Source organism: Cryptotermes secundus, unplaced genomic scaffold, assembly GCF_002891405.2.
Source record: "Cryptotermes secundus unplaced genomic scaffold, Csec_1.0 scaffold271, whole genome shotgun sequence".
NCBI lineage: Eukaryota > Metazoa > Arthropoda > Insecta > Blattodea > Kalotermitidae > Cryptotermes > Cryptotermes secundus.
The window spans coordinates 784,745-810,574 of NW_019731219.1; the positions used below are offsets into that span (position 1 = coordinate 784,745).

A 25,830-nucleotide genomic window follows, 5' to 3' on the forward strand; every position below is an offset into this window, starting at 1 on the left:
GAGTTCAGTTGCAAAAAGAAATCCCTGGTCATGAGCATCAAGGGGCTTGGCTGTAAACCACCAGTCATGAAGTAACTTTGACGCTGACTGAGGGGAGACACTAGGAGCCATGGGTTAGGTGTGAGGTAGTTGCCAGCCAGTAATGACACAAGCAGAGAAGGACATTTTTGGCATCGGTTACCAAGCAACAGTTAGTGAAGACTAATAAGACTTAGTGTGTGCTATAGAGAAAAGTACAATTTGTGAATGAGTAACAGTGCTATAATTACTTGTAGTTATGATCTGTATGAGATTAATAAATCCAAACCGTGTGTCTAGTCACTGAACATGTTACAATATAATATTTTGGAAGTTTTATAAAAATGAAATGCTTTCTTTGTTTTGAAGAAGCTGTATGTGACAAGTGCTACAATTTTAATTGAGAACATCTCTGTAATGAGCTGCCTGTATGTATTACAGGAAGACTGAAATGCTGTCATTGCTAGTGTAGTTTTAAGAGATTTTGTTTAAAGTCAGCTGCACATTTTGACACATGGCATTATGCCACTGGTGAACAGTGAAAGAAAAGCTGTTTTTGCAGACGTTAAAATTTAATTTAAAACCTCCCACAGTAATGCTTGTGACAGTGAACACCGACATAAATGGAATTAGGCTAAAAAGAAAACCAGGAATGTGCTAGAATGGAAAGATAAACAACAAACCCTACACAACAGTGGAAGTAATACACTTCAAGAAAAGCAAAACTAGTTCTCAGTAAAAAATTTTAGAGTAAGGAACAATGTTGTCAAATACCTACTTCCAATACAGTATGCTTTCATGCATATGGAGCCAAAATGATGAAGTGCAGTAGCAAAAAGCAGCAGCGTATGCTACCTAAAGAGAAATAAAAACTCAAGGGTGACCACTAAGTGACAACTTTGGCATCCATATCTGCAACAATGATTCTGCAATTGTGTTTGTCTCACCAGAACCAACTGTGTCAAGAGAAGCACATAAACTAGGTTTACTTTTGCGTGCTTACTTACTTACTTACTTACTTACTCAAGGAGCTGAGCCCTTCTGGAGGAGTTGCCAATTCTGTACCTACTCAAGAATTTCCCAGTATTTTATGCAACCCAATGGTTCATTACCATGTTCACAAGAGCCCTCCACTGGTCCCTATCCTGAGCTAGATCAATCCAATCAATACCATCCCATTCTAATATTGTCCACCCATCTATGCCTTGGTCTTCCCAGTGGTCTCTTTCCTTCTGGCTTTCCCACCAATATCCTATACACATTCCTCATCTCCCCCATTTGTGCTATATGCCCTGCCCACCTAATCCTCCTTGACTTGATCATTCTACTTATACTTGGAGAAGAGTACAAGTTATGAAGCTCCTCACTGTGCAGCTTTCTCCAACCTCCTGTCACTTCATCTCTTCGGTCCAAATATTTTCAACACCCTCAGTCTATGTTCCTCCCTTAATGTCAGAGACCAAGTTTCACACCCATACAGAACCACACGTAAAAGTATAGTTTTGTATATTCTCTAATTTTTATGTTTTTGGACAGCAGACAAGAACACAAAAGGTTCTGGACTGAATGGTAGCAAGCATTACCCGAGTTCAATCTGCTCTTAATTTCCTCCTGAATCGGGTTTCAATCTATTATTGTTGTCCCCAAATATCTCAATTGTGCCAAATTATCAAAACATCTGTTTCCTGTCTTTATGTCATGATTTTGCCCTGCAGTTTGGTGAGACTTAGTTTTTTCAGTGTTTACTTCTAGACCAACCTCTTTACTTCCATCAATTAAAGTTTGTGTGTTTTTCTTTATGGTATCTACATTATCACCCAGCAGATTCACATCATCATTACTTTTGTGTGCTGCAGGCTAAAAATGAAGTTCAAGTCTACAGTGACCTGTGTATTGGACACATTTCTTTATAGAAAAGGAAATTCTCTTGATGTGTCACCTGCACACAAGAACTTTTATTATGGCTTAGAACAGAGTGCACATAATGAAAAAGTTTACAACATTTGTGGTGGTGATAATATTATATGGCCTAGTTTATCATAATTATTATCGATATTAACAAGTTATCCAACTAATTCTTATCAGTCAATGCCATTTTTTTTATTAATATATGAATGAAAAAAAATGAAAGTATGCTACATACTGATTATCTACAGTCAGAAAATGTACATTGTGTACTATGTAATAAATGCAACTGAAAAATACAACACTAAAAAAAAAAAGTTTTTCTTAATACTTATTTCAGTTGAGATAATTCCTTACCCCATTCAGCCTTTGAATTGTATACGGGAACAAGTACCCAAGACTGTGTTTGTGTTTGCACCATATTCTAGGGAGAGGAATACACATATCCCTCATTATCCATGATTAATACATTCCTGGAAATTAGTGCATAAACTGAAACTACCAAGAAATTAGTTAATTTTAACACTGCATAATAGGTATTTAATTCTAAACTCACAAATGAAAAATTCAACAATTGCTTACTATGAAATTTTGTATTAACATTAATATTTTTATTGTACAAGGAGCCAGGGTAGTGCGGTCGATATAGCGACTAGCTACAGACTGGACGACTGAGGGGTTGGAGTTCAAGTCCCAGTAGGGTCAAGAATTTTCTGTTCTCGAAATCGCCATGATCCGTGGAAACCTTCAAGCCTAGGGGTGCCTGCTTCTGCACTCAACACAAACATTCTGCTGGGCATCAGAATCCAGAACAATCCAGCCTTAACCAGACTCCCTTGGAGTGGGGCTTCCTAATGGTTCTCAAGGTAAATTTCATTTAATTTCTTAAAGAAAACTCCCTTTGCCCTTGGCACCAGTAGCACATCTATCACTCTTCCCATGTTTGCTCACAAGAATAATTTTACATTATGACTGCATAAAATTAAGGAGATAACAAAGACTGCATGGCCTGCAGCTGAAGACACAGCGTGCATGGCTGAGAATGCCTATATCTATGATATGCAGCAGTGAGCTCACCCACCTTTCAGTCATTTGTGCATCATGTCTTTACAATTGCTTCACACATCTCAGGGCAACTTTTAAAATTAAATCACGGAATAGTGAAATGGCACAAAGTGAGATCATGGATAATGCGAGATGCCACTCCATATTTACAAGGAACTTAACAGATTCAATAAGACTTCATTTAGAGACTCAACTTTGCTGTACCTAATAAAGAGGGACATCACTGCTTTGTTGCCAATTATTTAAAACCTATTAACTGAGCAGTTCAAAGATCATGACTAGCTTGTACACTGGCCATCTTAAATTTCAAAGTTTCCAAAAATATTTATATCGGACACATTAAATCCACAAAAAAAAAAATCCGAACAAATATTAAACCAGTTTAAATGTCTCCAGGTGAAGGTGTGGTACAATTTTGGTGACCACATACCAAATTTTGGCACAGAGTTATTATATACAAGCCAGAATCAAAGACAGTTTTAATAGCAAGATTCCCTTATGATTTATATTGAGAACAAGTAATGATAATTTTAAACTAAGACACACATCAATTTGTCTCAATATTACACAACCTGTGAGTGATCAAGTCGCCTGCTCTGTTTCTTCAATTAAAACACTGTCCAGCCACAAAGAGCATTGTATCATATAGTGGTGAAGTGTTGCCCCACATTGAGACTCTTCCTAGCACACTCCTCCACCAGTCGGTTCAACTCACTTGCACTGTAGCCAAGCAGCTGCTTTAGGTCACACACAAACTTGTATACAAACCTCTTCCCATGCACCTGGAAAGATAACAGAAAGAATTCATTACATCTATATTCCTTGAAATTAAAAAATCAACTTATTTTCCACACAATAAAAACAAGTGATATAGGATTCCTAAATGTGTTAGAATTGGAGGAAAGCCAGAAGGAAAGAGTCCACCAGGAAGACCAAGACATAGGTGGGTGGATAATATTAAAATTGAACTTAGACAGGATAGGGACCAATGACGGGCTCTTGTGAACATGGTATTGAAACTTCATATTCCATAAGTGCTGGAAAGTTCTCAGGGAGCTACACAATTGGCGGCTTCTCAAAAATGGCTCAGCTCCATGAAGTTAGTTAATTGGAAGTGGAAATGAAGAGAAACAGACCATTACATTGGCGGCTTCTCAAAAATGGCTCAGCTCCATGAAGTTAGTTGGTTGGAAGTGGAAATGAAGAGAAACAGACCATTACAATGCCCAAAATACTGTTAGTCTGGATAAATGAGATCAAGTATGATACATAAAGAGAGAGAGTGGAATAGTATTTTAGTTTCAAAAGTATGACTGGACACTGCTGAAACCCTTACGCAACAGGAAACTCACCATATTATGCACATCACTACTGCAAATAGGTCATACAGTTTTGTTCTATAAAATCTGAGGCTCTTAATTTTTCACAGAAATTTCTGCTAATACTCAAAAATTTTATAATTGTCATTCTGCTTAAATTTATGTGCATTTTTTAATTAGCATATCATGATTCACAGTTACGGTACTATTATTTTTGGAAATAATCCTGTTTACTTTCTGTGCAGGTCCAAACTGCAACCATATACAGTGGAATCACCATTTAATATTTCCTCATTTAACATTAAATCTCTATGATCCCAAGTTAATAATTCAAATATTAAATTTCCTCCATTCAACATTTTCCTCAGTTTGGTGTTCAAATTCACCACTTCTCCAAAGAAACCTTAATTGGAGATTCCAATATTATCATCACCTCCTATAACATGAGCAGAGTCCAGCATCTTTATTCAATGTCTTCAAGCTAAAAGTGGCTCAATTTGCAGAAAAAACTGGAACAGAGCAACAAGAAGAATGTGCAACATCACTAAAAGATTTATGAGAAGCTGGAAAAATTGAAAGTAGTCTTGAAGCTAAAAGAAGCATAGTTGAGCATAATATATGTAATATACAAAAAATGCATATGTTTTGCAAAAGACAGTCAGTTTAAAACTTATGAAATCAACAACAGTGCTAAAAAATCTAAGATGGAGTTCAAAATACAAATCAGGAAGATCTGCAAACTTTGTGCATGCATGTGCAGATACTTCTTGCCTTCACGAACCCAGAGAGCTTCTAGATTGTTCTCTTGCTCTCAGACTTCCTAGCACATGCTGCCAACTGAAGTTTCTAGAATGACTATACCTCAGTAAAAATGTTGTGATTTTGCATGCTGCACAGCTTACATGAGTCTCATTACGAACCAGAAGTGGTTTTAGTGCCAATGTGTGTGCAAACGTGCAACAGCGTGTACTATGAGTCTAAAAGTTAGTTCAATGCTAACAGTATGAGATGCAAATTAATGTGTGCAAAAAGACAGTGCAGTGGTATACAGTGAACTAGTAAAAGGTAAAGTTATCCCCGTGCTTAATCAATTAAGCACTACACCATGAAAACATGTGGGTGGGGGCAGTATAACCCCACCATTCTTGACCTCAGCACTAGATGGAGGTGAGTGGTCAGGTTCATGTCCTGGCTGCTTTGCCCCTTGAGAAAGAGCCCTGGGTACCAACTGGATTAGAGGCTGGGTGGGCCTCAGAGCCAGTCTGGACACTGTGGGGGGGGAAAGAAAAATCTCCTACTCGGGTCAGGAATGGAATCTTGGTCATACAGTCCATACATCATTACTATAATGACTGCGAATTAGTGACAGTGAACTAGTGGACTGAAAAACATAAGAATCTTAAGCGGTTACTGACAATCAGATGTTAACTGCTCCAAAAGGCAATAAACATAACAATATTTATGACAGTTTTTTTCATATGACATGTTTTACTATGTCAGTGTAACATCCTATAACATGTTTGTTATGCTACAAGTAGTATATTAAGTTGAAATTATACCATTTTCATATATTTCTGCAACATTAACCGTTGTTTAAAACAATTATTTTGGAGTTTTCTCTTCCTCTGAGTTTATTACCAACCACTAAGTTCAAAAAAAATTTTCATTTTCAGTTCAATGGAATATGAAAGAAAACCTATTCTGTTGGACCCATCACTACAGGTACTCTCAAACCATGGAAAATCTGTTACACTATCATCAAGAATTTTTAAACTTAAGTGATCAGTTTTGTACCATTGATGATGTTAATCTGTATAAACACTGTATTCTCTATGACAGTCACCATGTATGCACAAAATAATGAAAAATAAGCTGGTCCACAAATAAGTTACTTTGGTTGCATAAATTCCATACTGTGTATATTAAAAAGAAATGTACATGCAAAAATTACTTTAAATATTTTACATAAGATCTTTCAATTCCTGCAACTATTTCTGTGGTCATATAAATTAGGGAGATAAATGCTGAAATGGTATGTATGTAAATATTTATTATTTAGCTACTGTTTTTACTAATGAGAATGGACAGAACTGTTTACAGAAAACACCTACATTTTGGTCTGAAGAGTTGAACAAAAAAATACTGCCTATACATGCAAACAGTAATATGGACAAGAAGAATAACAGGAAAACAATTAAAAATATATATTCAAGGACCAGATCTTGAGTCTGAATTCCCTGCAAACAAGTTTGTTAGCAGGCCACACCAGATTATCAAGACAAGTTTATTTGAAAATTCACTTCTCCAGTCTCCAAACAGCAATCTGAAAGGGGCAAAAGACTAGTCCGGACTGCATATGACGACCACCCAGACTCGTATCTAGCTGGTACCGGGGGCTCTTTCCATGGAGTAAGTAGTGAGGGCATGACTTGACAAGGTTACAAATGTGTACAGATACATCTCCACTCTCCCTTACAACTTCATACATTCATTCATGGTGCTTAATTAAGCACAGAACACTTTTACCTTATCTTACAACAGCAATCAATATTTCAGGCTTACCTTCGCAATCATATCTCCGTCATAGTAATATCGAAGTGCCCGACTCAGTTTTTCATAATTCATGGTTGGTTTATTTTTACGTTCACCCCATAATTGTGCAACCATTTCTGGATTGTGAAGTTTGAATTCTCCTTCATTCCCAAGCCACTGGATAACACCACGGTGCTCTTTGTCTGTCAGCAACTCAAGTAGGAACTGCCATAGCTGGATTTGGCCATTGTTTCCTGTCAAAAATAATATAAATTCAATGTATCTCCTACAGCTATATGGTAACTATACCTACAATTACCAAGACATTCAAATGAACTCATTACTAAAATTTATTCAATCTTCAAACTTCATATTTTGTAGCCACCAAATCTAAGGAACACCACATAATACAATCCAGGTGCAGCTTACATTACTGACCAAAGAGAAAGCACAGAGGTAATGTTTAGGCTTGTTCATAAGTTACACAACAACCTTAAATTTCCTGCAGACATTATGAAGCCCAAATATATAATTCACCATATCAAAGAATTTTAAATATTCTTTACCCTGACTCAAAACTTAAGATATGTGCTGAGGCATGCAAGTACATGAACATTAGAGCTTCTCCACACCCCATTTCCCAGATCTTACAACATGCGATTTCTTTCTTTGGGGGTTCGTTAAAAACAGCATTTATGTAGCGTCATTGCCAACGTCCATCCATGAACTTCATGATTGGCGAACTGTAGGCCATTATAGCGGACATGATACACCAGGTCTGGGATGAGTTTGATTACCATGTGGATCTGTCGTGTGACCCAAGATGCACACATTGAAAGTTTGTAATTAACTCATGAGAAACTTGGACAGTTGCCGCCACTGACGATATATGTTGTGCCCATGTAAGTTGGGAAATAAATTTCTTATTAACTTCTGAAACCGCACCATTCTTTTGTGTATATCCTCTACAGGTATAACAATTATAGTTAGTGAATAATTTAATTATTTCCATTCCTTGTGATGTTGGGGTTTCATCTGTGAACACAACGAGAAGTCTATATTCTTCGATTCAGACAGATGTCCACTGCCATCTTACATTCATTTCATAAGCTACCCACCTGCTGGCACCCGACAACCTTAATTACATTCCACTGATAAGTGTCTTATCCAGTTACCCCTGAATGATGGGCCTAAGCTGTAAAAGGAATGATGATATCAAAATACTAAATCCTTTTGAACCTGTAAATGGATGAGGAAGTTTTCATAGTCTAAACTTTATGCTTCATGTTAAATACCATAAGAATAAAAGGGTTCCTAAGATTCTATCCATGCATAGGAGAATTTCAACAGTAGTACAATCACTGACTTCATCCTATTAGATAAAGCTCCTGACTCCATATTTTAAGGCTGTAGCTTCATTACTGCTGCAGGCACATAGTAATGCAGCGAGAAAGAACAGCAGTACATTTTCATCAGCAAAAGCAAAACATTCCTCACCAGTTCTGTTTCCACAGCCCACACCACTGGATTCCACCACGCTCACTGGTAGGCCAATAATACGAGGCAGCTTGCCCAGCTTGGTTTGTCGTGGTTGTCGGCCAAGTATCTGTTGTCCTTCAGCGTGGGTCACATATTGCTGAGGGTCAATCTGCTTCTGCACCACAGCTGCGAACATAATGCAAAACCAGTTTTGACCATCTCATTGAAACTGACGGATAGACATCATGAATCCCTTGAACTGAAAAATAATTTATTTTTTCAGTCTTTCTTCCAAATCAAATTGTTTGTTTTAAGTGTGGACACTTACCACAAAAGTGTAATGAGACAATATGAACCCTGCACTCTGCCTTCCCCATGGTGCTGAAAGAAACTCACCTACAAACTTGCACTTGCGTAAAAGTTCTAAATGAGTCCAGAAGAGGTCTTCAGGGTCAACTGGAACCTTGGAATGGAAGTCAGACAATGAAAGCTGACAAAGCTGTTTGCCTGTGATGTTCCAATCACTCAGACGCAGACCCACAAGATTGAACTGACGCACAGCCCACTGAAGCCACAGACGCACATGAGCAACTGACCAGTCATTGGGATCTAAACCAAACAAAACCATTATACAGATTAGCTCAAATGATAATGTTTCTGGTTTGAATTTGGGGAGTCGTGTGGTTTCCTTCATCTCCTCCATGACAATACCTAGAAATATCCTACAAGATCTTCGAAGCTCACTTGCATTACTGTCATAACATATGATTTCATTATCACCACCACTTTCATATTTCCAGTACTGAAACCTGTTAAGGATATTATGAAACAAAATTCTTTAACTATTTCAAAGGTCTTATGTGTGTAGGTAGGAAGGCAGGTATGTATGAGAATGTATGTGTGTTCAGAGACACATCAGCATCAACGGCTATTTGTAGTGGTGAAAGCAGATCTTTTTTTTTTATTTAGGGGAATCCAGTACATGATTAATTCTAAAACAGATCTACAGCATGTAAGACTGTAAAAAGGTGAAAGGTCAGCAAGAGCAATAATAAAGGATCTTTTACTGGACTCAATAAAGTTGGCTGTTCTTATTTGATGTCATATATATAAATTTTCTGTATGAGCCAGCTTTTTCTGAGCATATTAAGAAGACTAATTTCAGTTATTACATAAAGTTCCCTGACAATTTTGTGGTGTCATTCCTCAGTATCAAGTTTCATCAAAACCTGTCCAGTAGTTCTGGAAATTAAACATGTGGACACCATTATGCATTAATATTACACACATATAGCAAACAATGATAAAAATATTTACCTGCACATACACAATCCATTAAAATTCCTGATTTCCTTCAGTGAAATTTCAGAAATTTACCTGGGGGGATCTTCAGCCGCTCTTGTTCTTTCTTGAAATGACTGTCCACAATCCATCGGATCACATTGTGCTTCAACTCAGGAGCCTGATAAGTCTGTTTCTGAACAGGGGATTCATCTGAAACAGAAGTGTTCTTGTTACACTTCATCAACAATGAATCTCATACAATGTTTAATTATTTGGTATTAGAACCCAACAATTCAACACTTCTTCCACAATAGCTCATGAATGAATCTCATAATGAATATACACAGTGTGTCCAGGTTCTGTTAGGTCTGTGTTCATTCAAAATACAAGATATTAATTATTTTCAAAATGTCACTCTTTTTATTCAAGACAGTTGCCTTTTGAATCCATACATAGCTGGAATCGATTGAAAAGTTTTCAAAAAACAGTCACTGTACTCCTTTTGTGGAATCGCATTTTAAACTGCTGTACATTCCCTTTGGACGTCCTGGATGGTGTCGTGACGGTCTCCTTTCATCGCCAACTTAACTTTTGGGAACCACCAGAAATCTGTTGGAGCCAAATCTGGCAAATATGGAGGATGATCAAAGACTACGATCCCTTTTCTGGCCAAAAAATTGCACACGATCTTTGATTTGTGGGGTGGGGCATTGTCGTGGAGGAGAGCGACCAGGACCCTTGCTCTCAATATTCAAGTTGAATTCAAAGAATTCTCATATACAAATGATTGAGGACTCCAAGATAATAATCAGAATTCACTGTTTGACCTGGCAGAAATTCCTTGTGAATGATTCCTTTGGAATCAAAGAAAACTGTTAGCAGTGTCTTTACTCAACTCTTTTGCATGCGCACTTTCTTTGGGTTCGGCTTCTGTGGGCTCAACAACACTGCACTCTGCCGCTTTGTGAGAGGCTCATATTGAAAACACCATGTCTCATCACCAGTAACAATCAATTTTGTAAATTTTGTATCGCTTTGGGCTGACTGTAACATGTCTTTGCAGTGTTCCACTCTTGTATGTTTTTCATCGCCTGACAGCGCATGTGGTATGAACCACACACAGACCTTCCGTTTGCCCAAATCCTCGGTCAAAATAATGATGCACAGTATTTTTGGTATTTCCAAAAGATCCTTGATCAGTCTTGCAGAAACACATCTGTCTGATGTAAGGATTTTGGTCACTTCTTTCACATTTTCTTCAGTGCAACTTGTTCTCGGCTTTGATGCACGTGGAGCACCTTCAATGTCCTCCCTGCCGTCACGAAATACAGCATACCATCGAAGAATGTTCAAGCAACTAAAACAATCACTACTGTACACACTTTTCATCATTTTGTATGCTTCTCTGGCTGTTTTCCCTAACTTTAAACAAAATTTGATGTTGGTTCTCTGTTCAACCGCCATTTTCCGACAAGTGTCAGAACAGTACTGTTACATTCAAGGTCAGAATACATGATGCAGTGGTGCTTGCACTTTGAAATTGTAGACAGCCACAGCTGAAACTTCAAGAATCTTAATGCCACAACTACCCAACAAATGGCACTGCTGGGCAAAATTTAAAAAAAATGAGTCCTAATGGATCCTGGACACACGGTCTAAGTTCTATCCAATTCATGCCGCCAAACTTGACTTCTCAGAAATTCATTGTAATAATTGTAATATGATCCAAACACATTCTTGTTTCCCAAATGGTCACTTTCCAAGACATTTCCAGCAAAATTCCGTATACCACTTCTTGATCTCTGAATGTGAATTGTATGACTTGATTTAACTATTCTCATAATACTAGAACAAAGTGTAGACCATAACATTTCACATTAATAATTATTATCTTTTTCACTTCAATCCATACAATCCTTATACCTCTGTTCTTAATTAGTGAATTCAAGATTTTATGTTCCTTAAATTTACACTTTCCTTTGAGTATAAGCACACCTTTACTGATCTCACTAAAACTTTCATAGAAACAATATTACATTTTCCTGTAATATATTGTGGCATGTAGACCTGTTGCTAGACAGTGCCTGTGAGATAGGCAACTGTACAGCAGCCATTGCCAGGCAACAGCTTGCAAACAACAGAGGACTGGTGTGGACAGACGCTCAAAATTGGGGAATTTTTTTTTTGGAATCAATGTAACAATTTTTACAGATTCTAAAATCGGTAAATTACAGTATCTGATTCTATATACTTTCTAGATAAAAGAAGCATTTATTTCGTTCGCTTATCACAAAAATTGTAGAAATAACAGCATTTTGAGTAACATGATTACAATTTTTATTACTCTACGATGACGGGCATTTAAATTAAATCCGTCCCACTGCCACTACTGGAATATAAATGGTCGTCCGATAAAGATTAAATTGGGAACTTCCCACATCCCTCTTCAGCCCAAATATTTTCCACAGCACATTGTTTTTGTTTAAGTGTCTTTGGATAGAATACAAACAGAGAAGAAGAGGAAGGTACCAGACTGGAAACCCTAGTTTACAACAACCTACGCCTGTAAGCCTTACTAATAATACTAATTTCTAACCATATGCATTCTAACCATACTGCAAAATTTTATTTTGAGGAACTGTGGAGATCCTTGTCTACACTTGCCACCAGTGGCCTACATATCCAGATGGCCAGTAAAAAACTTAGTAACAAGCCAAATTTCACACTTCCATATGTACTATGTGCCTACAGAGGTGACTGGGTTCATTGGGAAGGATCTTGAAGTGGGGGAAGAACACAAATCACACAAAAAATTTCTTCAGACCAAATACTTAGAAATTACTGAAAGTGAAATGCTTTCAACTAAATATCTTAAATGTGTTTCAATGTGACAGTACAATACAGAGGAACACATAATCTATTACCTTCAGATAAGTGCCACAATCCATGTATTGTTTCTAAATGCCTAAGATGGACGAAAACTTACACTGTCCCTCGGCTATTTCAACATATTCCTCAGCTGGCTTAAGAACATCCACAATATTTATTTTCTTGATGTCATCATCTACTTTGATTTGCACATTCACCTGCACCAATCCCTCTCCCTGCACACACTGATCAACAAGGTTCTTGTGCCCCTCCAACTGCAACACAGATCATAACGTGCATATCAGAACAAAGAACAATCTCACCTATATCCTAAATTTGTTTTCTTAGTTTATATAATGATGCTGCAATGGCACAGCTTCTGAAAGCTAATATACTGTGACAGTTGAAGGCACGTTATGTCAGAATGCAATCTTTGTTTAATATATGAATGAAACATACTGTGACGTATATGATCAACAGATCACCAGGCAACAGCTCTGTAAACATGGTAAACATATGTAAACGTATGCGTCCATGGTAGTAGAGAAAGGTGCGTTTTCCATGTGTCCGGTAGTTGGCGTAGGATTGGTGACATCACACAACAGCAGGTGGCCATCACAAACGTTTTTCCTCCATGTCCGTCAGCTGAGGATGTGCGGTGACAACACACAGCAACAGTGGGTAGGAGTCATGTGATATGTGTCTACTGCTGGTCGATATTTGTCCCTCAGGTATATAAGTGAGTGACAGAGTTGTGTTTGGAATTCTGAGTTTGTTGTAGAGAGAAACAGAAGAAGCAGAATCGTGCAAACAGAGTGAAGTGGAGAATTTGGGAGGGTTCAACAGCTGAGAGTACAAGGACGAAAATGGAGTGTGAATTGTGAAGATTAATTGAGTACAGATTAAGACAGTGGAGTATAGAGTGACTGAAGACAAGAAGACTTCATACTGGTTTGAAGTGCTAGTTTCTGTGTTGAGATCTGTTGCTAGGAGACGACTAGTGGAAACAGAGAATCCTAGTGCGTGTGCAATGGTAAATTGGAAAGTGTGTAAATCAGCGATAGCACTGTATCGCCTGTATTTAAGTGTAAATAAGAGAGGTTGTAACCAAAGTGCTAATAAATCAAATCATCCAAAATAGAACCAGTCATTCTTGTCACGCATACCACCCTACAAGTGACAATACGATCACTGCCTTCTAAGTACTATGAAGTTGGTATTTGGTTAGACTTACAGTTCTTGGATCAAAACCTCTTTGGGCTGACTGCAATGGGCAGCCTACTGAGTTCTCAACCCTTATCTAACCATCAGCCTGAATAAGAAATGAATCGACAAAGAAGATGGAAAAATGCAGAAGCCAGATGGTGATGACGCTTGCTGAATGTCAGTGAGCAGCTGTTGTTATACCTGAGCCAAAGTAGGGAAATTTATGAGATGCACAGTGTTATCGAGATTATTTTTGACAGAATGCATTAAAAACATAACTAAATCCATTGGTAAATTTATAACCACAGCCCATTCATCTTCATCATGTGATGCTTAATAAATTAAACACAGGGCCAAACTATGGGTGTTGTTTTTAATCCAGGTAATGAGTTGAATGCTGAATATAAAGAAGAGTCTGTAATACAGAGATAGGGGATAATATTATAAAATATTTAAATTATATACATGCAAGTTGGACCATATTATTGGTTGTTTCCTTGTCACAGGCCTGATGTCAGTGATACTGAACATTATCTAAGTAAAATAACCTTTCATTATCCCTACACTATTGAATGGGAATCCCAATATTAAGTATGGAGGGCTTAATCCAGTGAAAGAACAGTTCTTGATGTAATTTACCTCTAATTATTATTACATGAGAATTATCTGAGAAGTCAAAGCAATAACGGTATGGTAGTGCCAGCATATTACACCAAAATTAGTCCATGGCACCAAAACCTCTCCATTCTTCTCCAGATGCTGTAACAAGTGTGCAGCTTAGACAGCTTCAAATGAAAGGATGATGAATGAAAAGATGATAATAATGATGGATGAACAAATGAAGGAGGATATGGACATCACAGCCTATTTTGAGGTACTACCAGAAGGAAAGAGACCACTGGGAAGACCAAGGCATAGGATGGTGGATAATATTAAAATGGATCTTAGATAGATAGGATGGGATGGTATGGGTCAGATTGGTCTGGCTCAGAATAGGGACCCGTGGAGGGCTCTTGTGAACACAGTAATGGACCTTCGAGTTCCATAAAATGCTGGGAAATCCTAGAGTAGCTGTAGAATTGGTGGCTCCTCAAGAAGGGCTCAGCTCCATGAGTAAGTACCCTAACTTCTGCCTAGGGACATGCAGAGAAATCATGAAAATATGGGTAATGGGTTTCATATCAAGATCCCACTCTAGTATCTCTCAAATAACACGTGTACATTTTGGGTCTTATTTAATGAGGTTCTGTCAACTGTGCAGATAATATAGCTTGAAATAACAAGATGATTACGAATGAAAATAAAGAGCATTAAAGAATCTATGACCTATATGAAGAGAATGCTTGGATGAACTGAGAACCACATACAATTTCAGTTAGGACACCTGGTTTGCAGACCAAGACCTCAATCAATGCAGCAGCAGGAGTGCTTACCGATTTGGTATCACACATCCTGACACTACGACATTATATCTTAAAGAGATGGATGGTAACAATTTGAAAAAAGATATCCTATACAAATCAACTTTTTAAAAAACCTCACTTGCATCACACTGTCAAATTTTACATATAATTGAAATGTAAATTCATCATGATTTCAAAACTAATGTCAACAGTAAATTAACCTTTTATAAAACACTGGCACAATCTCACCGTTTGTGCATCCTGCAGCCAGAACTCATATTCAGATAGATCAATACTAAGCCGTTGCTCCAAAAGTGTTCGCAAGGTGGAAAGTGGTTCACGGATATCCATGTGTTGCATCACTAGCCCAGCTTCTTCATCTTCCCTGGAAAATTAACACTCTTAAATCACTCAAACAACAGCTAACTTTGGATACACATGGCCTTCAAGCTAGTTTTATAATAAAGATATACCAAATTCACTTAACAAATAAAATTTTTAAATCTAAAATTCATTAAGTATCTAATCACCCATCTGTTACATCTTTCAACCCCTTTCCCACTGTTAAATGGCATGTTTACCAATATCTATTCCGCTATCTGCAGCATGGTCAAAATCTTAAAAAACTATTAAATACAACTTTGGTTCTAATCACCCATCTGTTACATCTTTCAACCCCTTTCCCACTGTTAAATGGCATGTTTACCAATATCTATTCCGCTATCTGCAGCATGGTCAAAATCTTAAAAAACTATTAAATACAACTTTGGTTTAGAGCATCTGCTTGTAATAGAAAAGCACACAGATTCCAGCATACCAAAACTGACAGATGATGCCATAATGAAGTCCAGAGAATGCATATGAATTTGTATATATTCTATAGGAAGAAAAATTTAAGCTTACACATTCTGAGAGAAACAGTTTATGCTCTCCTACAAGGAAGTAAACCCAAAACTCAGTACATATGCACATAAAAACTGATGAACTAATGCCCAGACAAAGTAAAAACCTTCAGAATACATAATGACTCGGATCTTAGAGCAATTATCTTGGTATTCCTCTACACTTCACACTTCCTAAAAATTAACTTGGAAAGAAAAATACAAAAATGTTACCTCATGGAGCTGAGCCCTTCTTGAGAAGCCGCCAATTTTGTAGCCACCAAAAAACTTCCCAACATCTTATGGAACCTGAAGGTTCATTACCGTGTTCACAAGAGCCCTCCACTGTTTCCTATCCTGACCCAGATTGATCCAGTTCATGCCATCCCATCCTATCTCTCTAAGATCCATTTTAACATTACCCATGCACCTGTCTTGGTCTTCCTAGTGGTCTCTTTCCTTCTGACTTTCCCACCAATGTCCTATATGCATCTTCTCCCTCCATTCGTTCTACATGCCCTGTCCATCTCATCCTCTTTGACTCGATCATTCTAATTATACTTAGAGAAGAGTACTAGTTATGAAGCTCCTCATTATGCAGTTTTCTCTAACCTCCCATCACTTCATCCTTCTTCTGTCCAAATATTCTCAACACCCTGTTCTCAGTCTATGTTCCTCCCTTAATATCAGAAACAAAATTTCACACCCATACAGAGCTGTAAGCAAAATTATATTTCTGTATATTCTAATTCTTAAGTTTTTAGACAGCAGATGAGAAGACAAAAAGTTCTGGACTGAATGGTAGCAAGCATTACCCAGATTTGATCTCCTCTTAATTCCCTCCTGAATCAAATTTTGAACTGTGTCACATTTTCAAAACATCTTGTTACCTATCTTTATATCATGATTTTACCCTGCATTCCGGTGATGAGTCAGCAATATATACTTAGTTTTCTCTGTGTTTACTTCTAGACCAACACCCTTAATAGTGTTAATTAAAGTTTCTGTGTTTTCCTTTATGGTCTCTGTGTTATCATCCAGTAGATTCACATCATCTGCACAGACCAGCAGCTGATGTGTCCCACTTAATTTCAGCACCACCTGGCTCTCCTGGTCCCCCTTAATGGCATATTCTACAGCAAAGTTGAAAAACAGTTGCAATAAAGCACCTCCTTTTTTTAGACCATTCTGGATATTGACAAACGTTTATCTATAGGACTTTAATATATGTTTCATTTAAATACATTTTTATCAGTCTAACTAGTTTCATGGGTAACCCAAGCTCTATGAGAATATTGTATAATACTTCTCTCACAACTGAATCAGTCTTTCTCTAGTATTTGTTGAATGCAAAAGATCAGGTCAGTACTTGATCTGTTATGTTGAAACCCACGCTGATGATCCCCAATAATTTCACCTACATATGGATTTAACCTTCAGAGAAGGATTGAATAAAATTCTGTATGAAGCTGATACTTTTCAAAAGAATGTTACATGAAAAAGTAAGTTTAATTTTAATATGCCAGCCATAAGGCACTAAAAATGTATAAAAGGAAATGTTATGCCTTAGATTGTAGTTATAGAGAAAATGGAAGACAACAAAAATTTGTATTTTTATTTCCTTATTCCATTAAAAATGCAAACACTGTTAAACGTGCCTCAAAATATATGTCCACAAAACAACATACCTCATAAATTAAAATTTGGAGAAAACACATAAGAACACAAAATTGTTTAACTCTAACCACATCTAATAAACTCCTCACATCCCTAAAAAAAGTGAAGAATGAGAAGAGAGAAAAAGGATACTGAATTTATAATATCATGTATCAAAAATATGTAAACAGGAATATCTTCTATAGAAAGATTAAAATCACCAACAAATCTTTCTTCTTACATTCCCATTCCCTAACCAAAAGTGTTAAGTCTGCAACATCAGTCATAAAAGGTCTGACAATAAAGTTTCTGAACTTTCCACTGTGTGCTTGCCATGGCAGCAGTGGACAGAAACCTCAGTATGGCTTGATGACACTGGCATATCAGCATTTCACAGCTGTGTGGTGGTGGTGGTGGTGGTGGTGTTGTTGGTGTTGTTGTTGTTGTTGTTGTTGTTGATCTACAGCAATCTCTTTCTAAGCGACATCTATTACTGTCTGAGTGTGTTTTGGTGTGCCGTCACGAGAACGTCAAAGCTTGAACTGGAGCAATGAATGAACATCAAATTTCTTGTTAAACTTGGCAAGAGTGGAAGCAAAATCAGAGAGATGTTAATGCAAGTTTAAAGGGATAATGCTATGAACAAAACATCAGTTTACAAGTTGGTGACATGTTTTTCTGATGGAAGAGAAAGTGTCACTAACAAAGAGAGATCGGGATGACCAGCAATGAGCAGAACCGAAGAAAACATTGCAAAAGTTCATCAAATTGTGTGTGAAAATCATCAGCTGACTGACAGTAGCATAGCACAGCAAGTGAATATTGACAGAGAAACAGTTAGGAATACCTTAACTGAAGATCTCGCCATGAGGAAGGTGTATGCAAAAATGGCCCCAAAGGAGCTCACAGAAGAACATAAGCAAAGAAGAGTCAAAATTTGCCAAGACCTTTCTGGAGAGACATGATGACATTTTGGGCCATGTCATTATAGATGATGAAATACGGGTCTACCAATACGAACCCTGAAAAAAACGGCAAAAGTGCATAATGGAAGACTGTCAATTCTACATGCCCAAAAAAGTTGTCAGTCCAAAACAATATTGCTAATTCTTTTTGTATCAGAGGGATTGTTCATTATGAGTCTGTACCAACTGGACAAACAGTCAACTAAGTTTACTATTTGCAAGTACTGAAAAGGCTTTTGAAAAAGTTATATGGAAACGACACAAAATTTTTGCCAACAACTCATGAATCTTGCATCATGACAATGTACCTGCTCACATGGCACTGTCTGTGAGGGCATTCTTAGCTAGTAAACAAATAACTGTGCTGGAACACCCTCCTTATTCACTGGATCTAGATCTAGCCCCCAGTGACTTTTTTCTGTTCCCAAAGATAAAGGAAATACCGAAAGGAAGGCATTTTGATGACACCGATGACATCAGGAGTAAAACGACAGTAGTTCTGAAAGCCATTCCACAAAACCAGTTCCAAAATTATTCTGAAGCGTGGACTAGGCACTGGCATCGGTGCATAGCTTCCCAAGAGGAGTAGTTTGAGGGCAACCAGTGATATTCAGCAATGAGGAATGCAGCACTTTTACCATGATGAGTTCACAAACTTTATTATCAGACCACGTAGAGTGCCTAAAAACATTTGCTGAAGACTTATCGTAAAAATAAATGGAGGGGGGGGAGTAAAACTGAACAAACATGTTTGTTTGCTAACCTTTCCCACCTGTTCCACAAATAAATAACCATTAAACTAGCCGCACTGTGGCATAAAAATACATTACCAGAAATGTCTTCTAAACCATGAGTCAGAAAATAAAAATGAAAGCAAATAAAATGTTTCCTAGCCTATTCTGAAAATTTTTTTACAACTGTAATAGTGTCATAGGGTGCCATACAAATGTGTCTATGAGATACTTATCTTTCAAGAGGCAGTAGGAATCAAAAATAAAAATAACAGAAATTTAACAAAACCTGATACAGCAATATTCAGAATTACTGGGTTTTTGAGCTTTGCTCATTGTCCAGTATTCTAGAATATTACACACCACTGTCCCATCCCTTTAGAATTTACATGATACAACAGGACATCTAAACAAGATGCTTCATCTTAAGACCAAAGAGCTCTCTTCTGATGAACCATTATTTCCCACTTCAAACTTAGACTCCCATGTAAACTGCCTGACATGAAACTTGACAGGCAGGGAATGGCCCATATCAGAATGTGAACAATTTAATGTAGCTGACTAGGACTATAAATATTAATTTCACTAACTTGTCTGCATGGAATGCTGTGCATTCCACACTACTCAGTTGCCATGTGCCACTGTGGTGTCTTGCACAGCCAGTGGGTGAATATGCTTGTACTTTGTGCATCCATCTCATGGACAGTATTTCAACCACATGAATTCTGCTTGCATATGCTTTGAGATAACAATCTAGGCTATGTTTGGTGTAATGACTGGATTTATCTATTTTTTTTTTTTGCCTTTATAATCTTGGAAATGATAACCATAAATTAGCTGTTAGCATACACCAAACATTCATCAAATGTGAACACTGAAGATATTTCGAGAGAATAATTCTACTTATACTCAAAGTTTGATTCTCATAATGAGGGCATAACAAAGTTATTACTAGTTTTGAGCCAGCATTATTTGCATGTCTGAATTTAAATCTGCAGTGCAAAGTCTAAGACTTAAGAATCCAAAGAGAAGACTTTTCACTCGTACAGACTGGCAATTAAACACTTTTACCAAATTTATAATTCAAAACTGACCTAAATGCATACCCAAAATTAAATCTGAATTTCCTCACCCTTCTATAGATTGCTCCATTCTACTTGCACCTATACATTCTCCATCATCATCCTCATCTTCTTTTACAGCCACCGAGATACCATCTATGCACTCATCAGTGCCTCCTGGCACTGCTAGAGATGTCACAACTTCCTCACCTTGAACCAATTCCAACTCACTGTCTGCTATCACCTCCTGTCCCATTACCACTNGTCATCCTCATCTTCTTTTACGGCCACCGAGATACCATCAGTGCCTCCTGGCGCTGCTAGAGATGTCACAACTTCCTCACCTTGAAGCAATTCCAACTCACTGTCTGCTATCACCTCCTGTCCCATTACCACTTCTGTAAAAATATGTCCTCTATCACTGCATACTTTCTTTCTTGTCAGGCAAGATGCATGTTTAACTGAATGGTTTATTCAGTAACTGTTTAATTAAGTTATATCAATTTGTTATAAATACAAACCACTCCATCCAATGTGACATGTAAGTTTTTACTACGTTCAAACTTATCTCCCCTACACGTTTCGGTCCTTACGGGCCATCTTCAGAGGGAACATCATTACAAACTGGAAACTACCATCACAATTTGTTACTTGGAATCAAGAGAAAAAGAATTTCAGTGTATGTAAGCTGCTTCTTTAATGATGCTATCAGTGCAGATATTATTTGGCATTTAAAAAGAAAGAAATGTAGTTTTCTGAGAAACAATGATCAGATAGTTCAAATTAAAATAACCGGCTTAAATACAGTACACCCCATATCCACAGAAAAAAAGGAAACATCAGTGTTATCACAAACTCTAATTACTATAAACATAATTTAACGAAAAATATTATATGTGAGTAAAATTTAAACTGTTATACAAATGTTTTTGTAGAAAAATGTCATCTTGTGTTACAACACTGATATAAAATTCCCTTAATTTGTAATTTACTTCGTTGACCGCACCCTAGCTCAAGCAGTTAGTCACTGGCTTCCCACCACAGCGGCCCGGGTTTAATCCCAGGTCTGGTCAAGTGGGATTTGTGGAGGACAAAGTGGCGGTTGGGTGGGTTTTCTCCGAGAACTTCGGTTTCCCCCGCCAATCTTCATTCCACCAAATTCTCCATCATTGTAATCACCCGGGGAAGGTACAGTAGTCCAATCAGTGGCTGTCGTGCCGAGTGGACCCAGCTGGACTCCACCCCACATAGCAAATTAATTAATTTACTTCGTTCATGTGCTTCAGACTGCAGTAAACATGGATGTTTATATGGTTGTTCATAACTAATAATCATGCCCACATCCCAAATTCCTTTAATTTCTGTATTTTCTCAGGGACTGTAACCCTGCAGATAAAATTTTCTGTTGATGAATCCTGGAAGATTATTCCAAGGACTGAGAGCAATCCCCATCAAATCTGGGAAAAATTTTCCAACAGACAACAGTTAAAATTTTTGGGGAACATATCATACAAATATGGTACTTCAATATAAAACATTAAGGAATTTTGCTGACTTCTGGAGTAAAGCAAGAAAGATTATAAAGGGAAGTAATAAAATAATATGTCCCAGTATTTTGTTACTAATATGTTTAGCTCTTCATTCACTGAGGGGCACTGAGAGGGGGCACGCGGTAGCGTGGTGGTTAAGGCACTATGTTACAAGTCGGAAGGTCATGGGTTCAAATATGGATGAGGTCATTGGATTTTTTTCAATTGACCTAATCCTTCCGGCCGCACCACGGCACCGGGGTTCACTCAGCCTCTAAATAAATAATTTTCCTGGGGAGTAAAGCACGGCATAAGGCTGACAACCTTACCACCATCTTTGAGCCAATTGTCTAGATAATGTGGGACCCTCAACGTCTCACAACCCTATGGTTGTGGCCTTCATGGCCTGTTACAGGGATAGCTTTACTTATTTTATATACATACATGAGAGTAATAAATACTTCACAATTCAGAGAATACAACAGAAAAACTTGTTTATGGCTGTGTTTGTTACCTGCGATGGCATCATCAGGGACAATAGACGCCCCGGTGTCATCATGAAATTCAGCCACCAAGGTGCATGCTTCCTCTGGCAGCATGGATGCAGCATCCACTGTCTGATCATCTATGTCTGGTTGTTCTAGCTTAATCTGCTTGCACAACTCACTCATTTCTGGATCCTCTGTCTCTATCAATTCATGGGCCTTGTTATCACTGACAAAGAAGCTGCAACATCCATTCAGTTTCTTTGTACCTAAATGTTACTTCACAACAAATAAGAGCGTTAACAATTTCAGTACATTTCTACATTACAGGCAATCATATCTCTTTACCTTGCACAATGGTTTAAAATACTCATCACACATAAAGTCTTACCTTCACAACTGGAATTTCAACTGAGCACTCTTGCAACTAACCCTTTTCTTCACAGCCTACTGTACAAAACTGCCTAACTGACTTTGTCCCTTGCTGATAACATCTCAGCATGGACCACATAGATATACCACCTTTCCAACAGTAACTCTATTGTTGAGTACGTATTTCTTGCCGCTGGAATGTGTTTGCTGAGCCATTGCCCACAAATGGTCATTGTTTACAGAGTCACCACTTAGCAACACGTCTATACGATACAAAATAAATTCACGTGTTACAACTATATTTATCTCTAAAGGAGACCCAAACATAATACAAAAAAAATACCGTTTTCTTGTATCAGGTGCCAAAGTGTACACCTTTCTTCCACACCCATCCTCCTTCAGAATAAAGACTGCTTGTTGGTGATCCATCATACAAGCCCTGTAACAGAGAACATTTCAGTGACAAAGACAAAATGTCATCCATACATCATAACAAAGACACAATGATATGCATCATACGTAAAGTCATTATAATCAGCATCACAGAACTCATACACAAACATACACACCGCTGCAAGAAACTAATTAGACTTAAACAATATAAAAACATACAGTATGTTCCGTGAGGGGCCACTACAGTCACACTGAAGTGTAACCCTGGCAGTCCTGCTAATCGTAACCTGTTAGAACTGCACTTTTCTTTCATATCAACATGTTTTGGACATTGTGCATTATGCAATGTTAGAAACTGAATGCGTCAACATGAAGTTTTCAACACAACCGGGGTTAAGCCCCACTGAAACACATGAAATATTATGAACAGATTATCGGGATGAGGCTCTGTCCCAAGCACAAATATTTCATGGTTTAAGCATTTTCAAAAGGACAAAGAGGATGTGGACAACAGTCACAATGGACAACCTAAAATGATGTCCAACCCAGAACTGGTGAACAAAGCGCACAATCTACTTGCAAGGACCACTGATTGATATTCACAAAGATGGAAAGTGAACTGATATGAATAAGGTATCAATAAGGTCCACAATTACCAGACTTAGGTAAGATAAAAATGTTTGTGAAGTTAATTCCAAGCTCTTTGCATGATGAGGAAGAACTCAGATGGCTGGATGCTTACAAAGCTTTTGTGCAAATAGCTGATGGTGAACCTGGTATTCTAAATACCATTATTACTGAGGATAAGTTATGGTGTTTCCATTATGATCCTGAGACCAAAGACAAAGTGCAAAATGGTGATCACACAGTTCAACAAGCTTAAGAACGGTTAATTTCCAGAAATCGTACATCAAAACAATACCAATTACATGCAATTCCAAAGGGACAATTCATAAAGAATTCGGTCAGAGAGACAGACTATCAACAATGAGTACCACCTACAAGCACTACAATATATGCTGGTGAGAATAAAGTGTGAGACCAGATCTCAAAATTCTAGTTGTTGGCTTCTGCACGACATGTACCTGCTCATTCAACAACTGATGTAAGAGCATTTCTGGCCAAAAGAAAGGGGCTGCAGTGCTCACCTATTTAGTCCACCACACTGGCTCCAGTAGACTTTTCTCTATTTCTCAAACTGAAACTGAGACTGAAAGGTCGCTGATCTGACAGTCAGTGACATTCAGAAGAATGTGACTGCTGAACTGAATACCTTCACAGCAGACAAGTTATCCAAATTTTTCAAAGCTCATATGAACATTGAAATGAGTGCATTTGATCCCTTGGGGATTATTCTAAGGGAAATAGGTAATAAACATATGTCTGTATGCAGTATTCCTTTTATTTTGTCCCAATCATTTACTGCTGCAGTGTGTACATATTACAGCACTGATAATATAATCTTTCTATTAACACAAGAGACAGCCTGTCTTAAACAAAGGAAGAATAATTGAATCAAGTGTGATTTTATTGTGAGGGTCACACATTCACGGCAAACTTCTTCACTTCTCTTTTCTTGAGGGAAAAATCTACAGTCTTTTCATTTTTAATCCTCTAAAGAAAATTAGTGGAAATTTCATATATCAGATTTTAAATACCATAGTTGTATTTCTCAGCTGAACACATGTTATAGTCCTGAGGTTATTTGTGGCTCACTATCAACTATTAGGACTATTTAGTTCTCTGGCAACTGGACAAAACAGTATTAGTCTTTACACTTATTACAGCATTTTCAATATTAACACCAAAATATATTTTCTTTTTTTTACTGTGTATATTTTGGAGTCCACTGGCAGTAACACATATGCCTGCCTTTGTCACTAGAATTCAAAATTACAACCATGTTAGCTTATTTTATTTGGTCTTAAAATGGAAGAGTTATTCAGGAAAGCATGAGATGAATGTGGAAGCACTGGTGTCCTACATAGTATTATCCACACACTGTCCTGGCAAGTGAGAAAATTTATGTAACCTCCACTGCCGCAACCGCCAGTAATCTTCCGAACACGAGGCACTGATGCCATACGCCCATACACCCTCATACACGACATTCGGTTGTGTTAACGGTTGAGAAACAAATGCGACTTTCAAAATAACAATTAAATGAGCAACACTGCGATTTACACTGTATTTGCCAGAACTGAGGAAATGGTATGATCATGAATGAAATACATTGCATGACTAGTTTCATATGCATAGGATATTTTGTTCAAAAGAGATATTATTACGGAATATTTTAACCTGCAACAAACGACTACAACCAAGCCCTTGAATTGGCAACACTTATCAGGACACCATATGGACCATATGGGAATGTAGTACTTTATATCCAGCGAAAACCAATTATTTTAAAGGTTATGCACTTCCGTCTTCCAACCAACCTATTTCTTGTATTCTATTATGATGTCCAAAGAAAGTATTTAGAATCTTCTATATTTAATATTACTTCCTGATACAGAAATTAAATAAACGAATTTCTGCACAAATACCACAAAATCTTTTACTCACTACCATTTCTACTACATTCGTCTCGTTTCTCCCCACAGCAAAAACTTTCTAGCTCTTCATAGCATTCAAAATCACGGATCACGGATACAAATTTCCTGTGACATCACGTA

The 25,830-nt window shown here is 37.5% G+C and overlaps 1 protein-coding gene across 3 annotated transcripts; it reads right to left on the minus strand.

The window, feature by feature from the left end:
- Nucleotides 1-1,949: 1,949 nt before the first annotated feature.
- LOC111866436 (DNA-binding protein Ets97D) lies at nucleotides 1,950-25,791 on the minus strand. Of its 3 annotated transcripts, none has more exons than XM_023855395.2 (12): nucleotides 25,721-25,791; nucleotides 23,103-23,198; nucleotides 22,417-22,628; nucleotides 20,638-20,771; nucleotides 20,445-20,491; nucleotides 15,329-15,464; nucleotides 12,589-12,745; nucleotides 9,696-9,812; nucleotides 8,715-8,927; nucleotides 8,337-8,504; nucleotides 6,870-7,093; nucleotides 1,950-3,770 (listed from the first exon to the last, which is right to left on the minus strand). In XM_023855395.2, exons 2-12 carry the CDS (start codon nucleotides 23,189-23,191, stop codon nucleotides 3,630-3,632), a joined length of 1,638 nt encoding a protein of 545 aa, XP_023711163.1. In that variant the 5' UTR covers nucleotides 23,192-23,198; nucleotides 25,721-25,791; the 3' UTR covers nucleotides 1,950-3,629. The 3 variants fall into 3 exon arrangements, with proteins under 3 accessions (XP_023711163.1, XP_023711164.1, XP_023711162.1); XM_023855396.2 differs by having other exon boundaries at nucleotides 25,724-25,787; XM_023855394.2 differs by having other exon boundaries at nucleotides 25,594-25,785.
- Nucleotides 25,792-25,830: the final 39 nt, after the last annotated feature.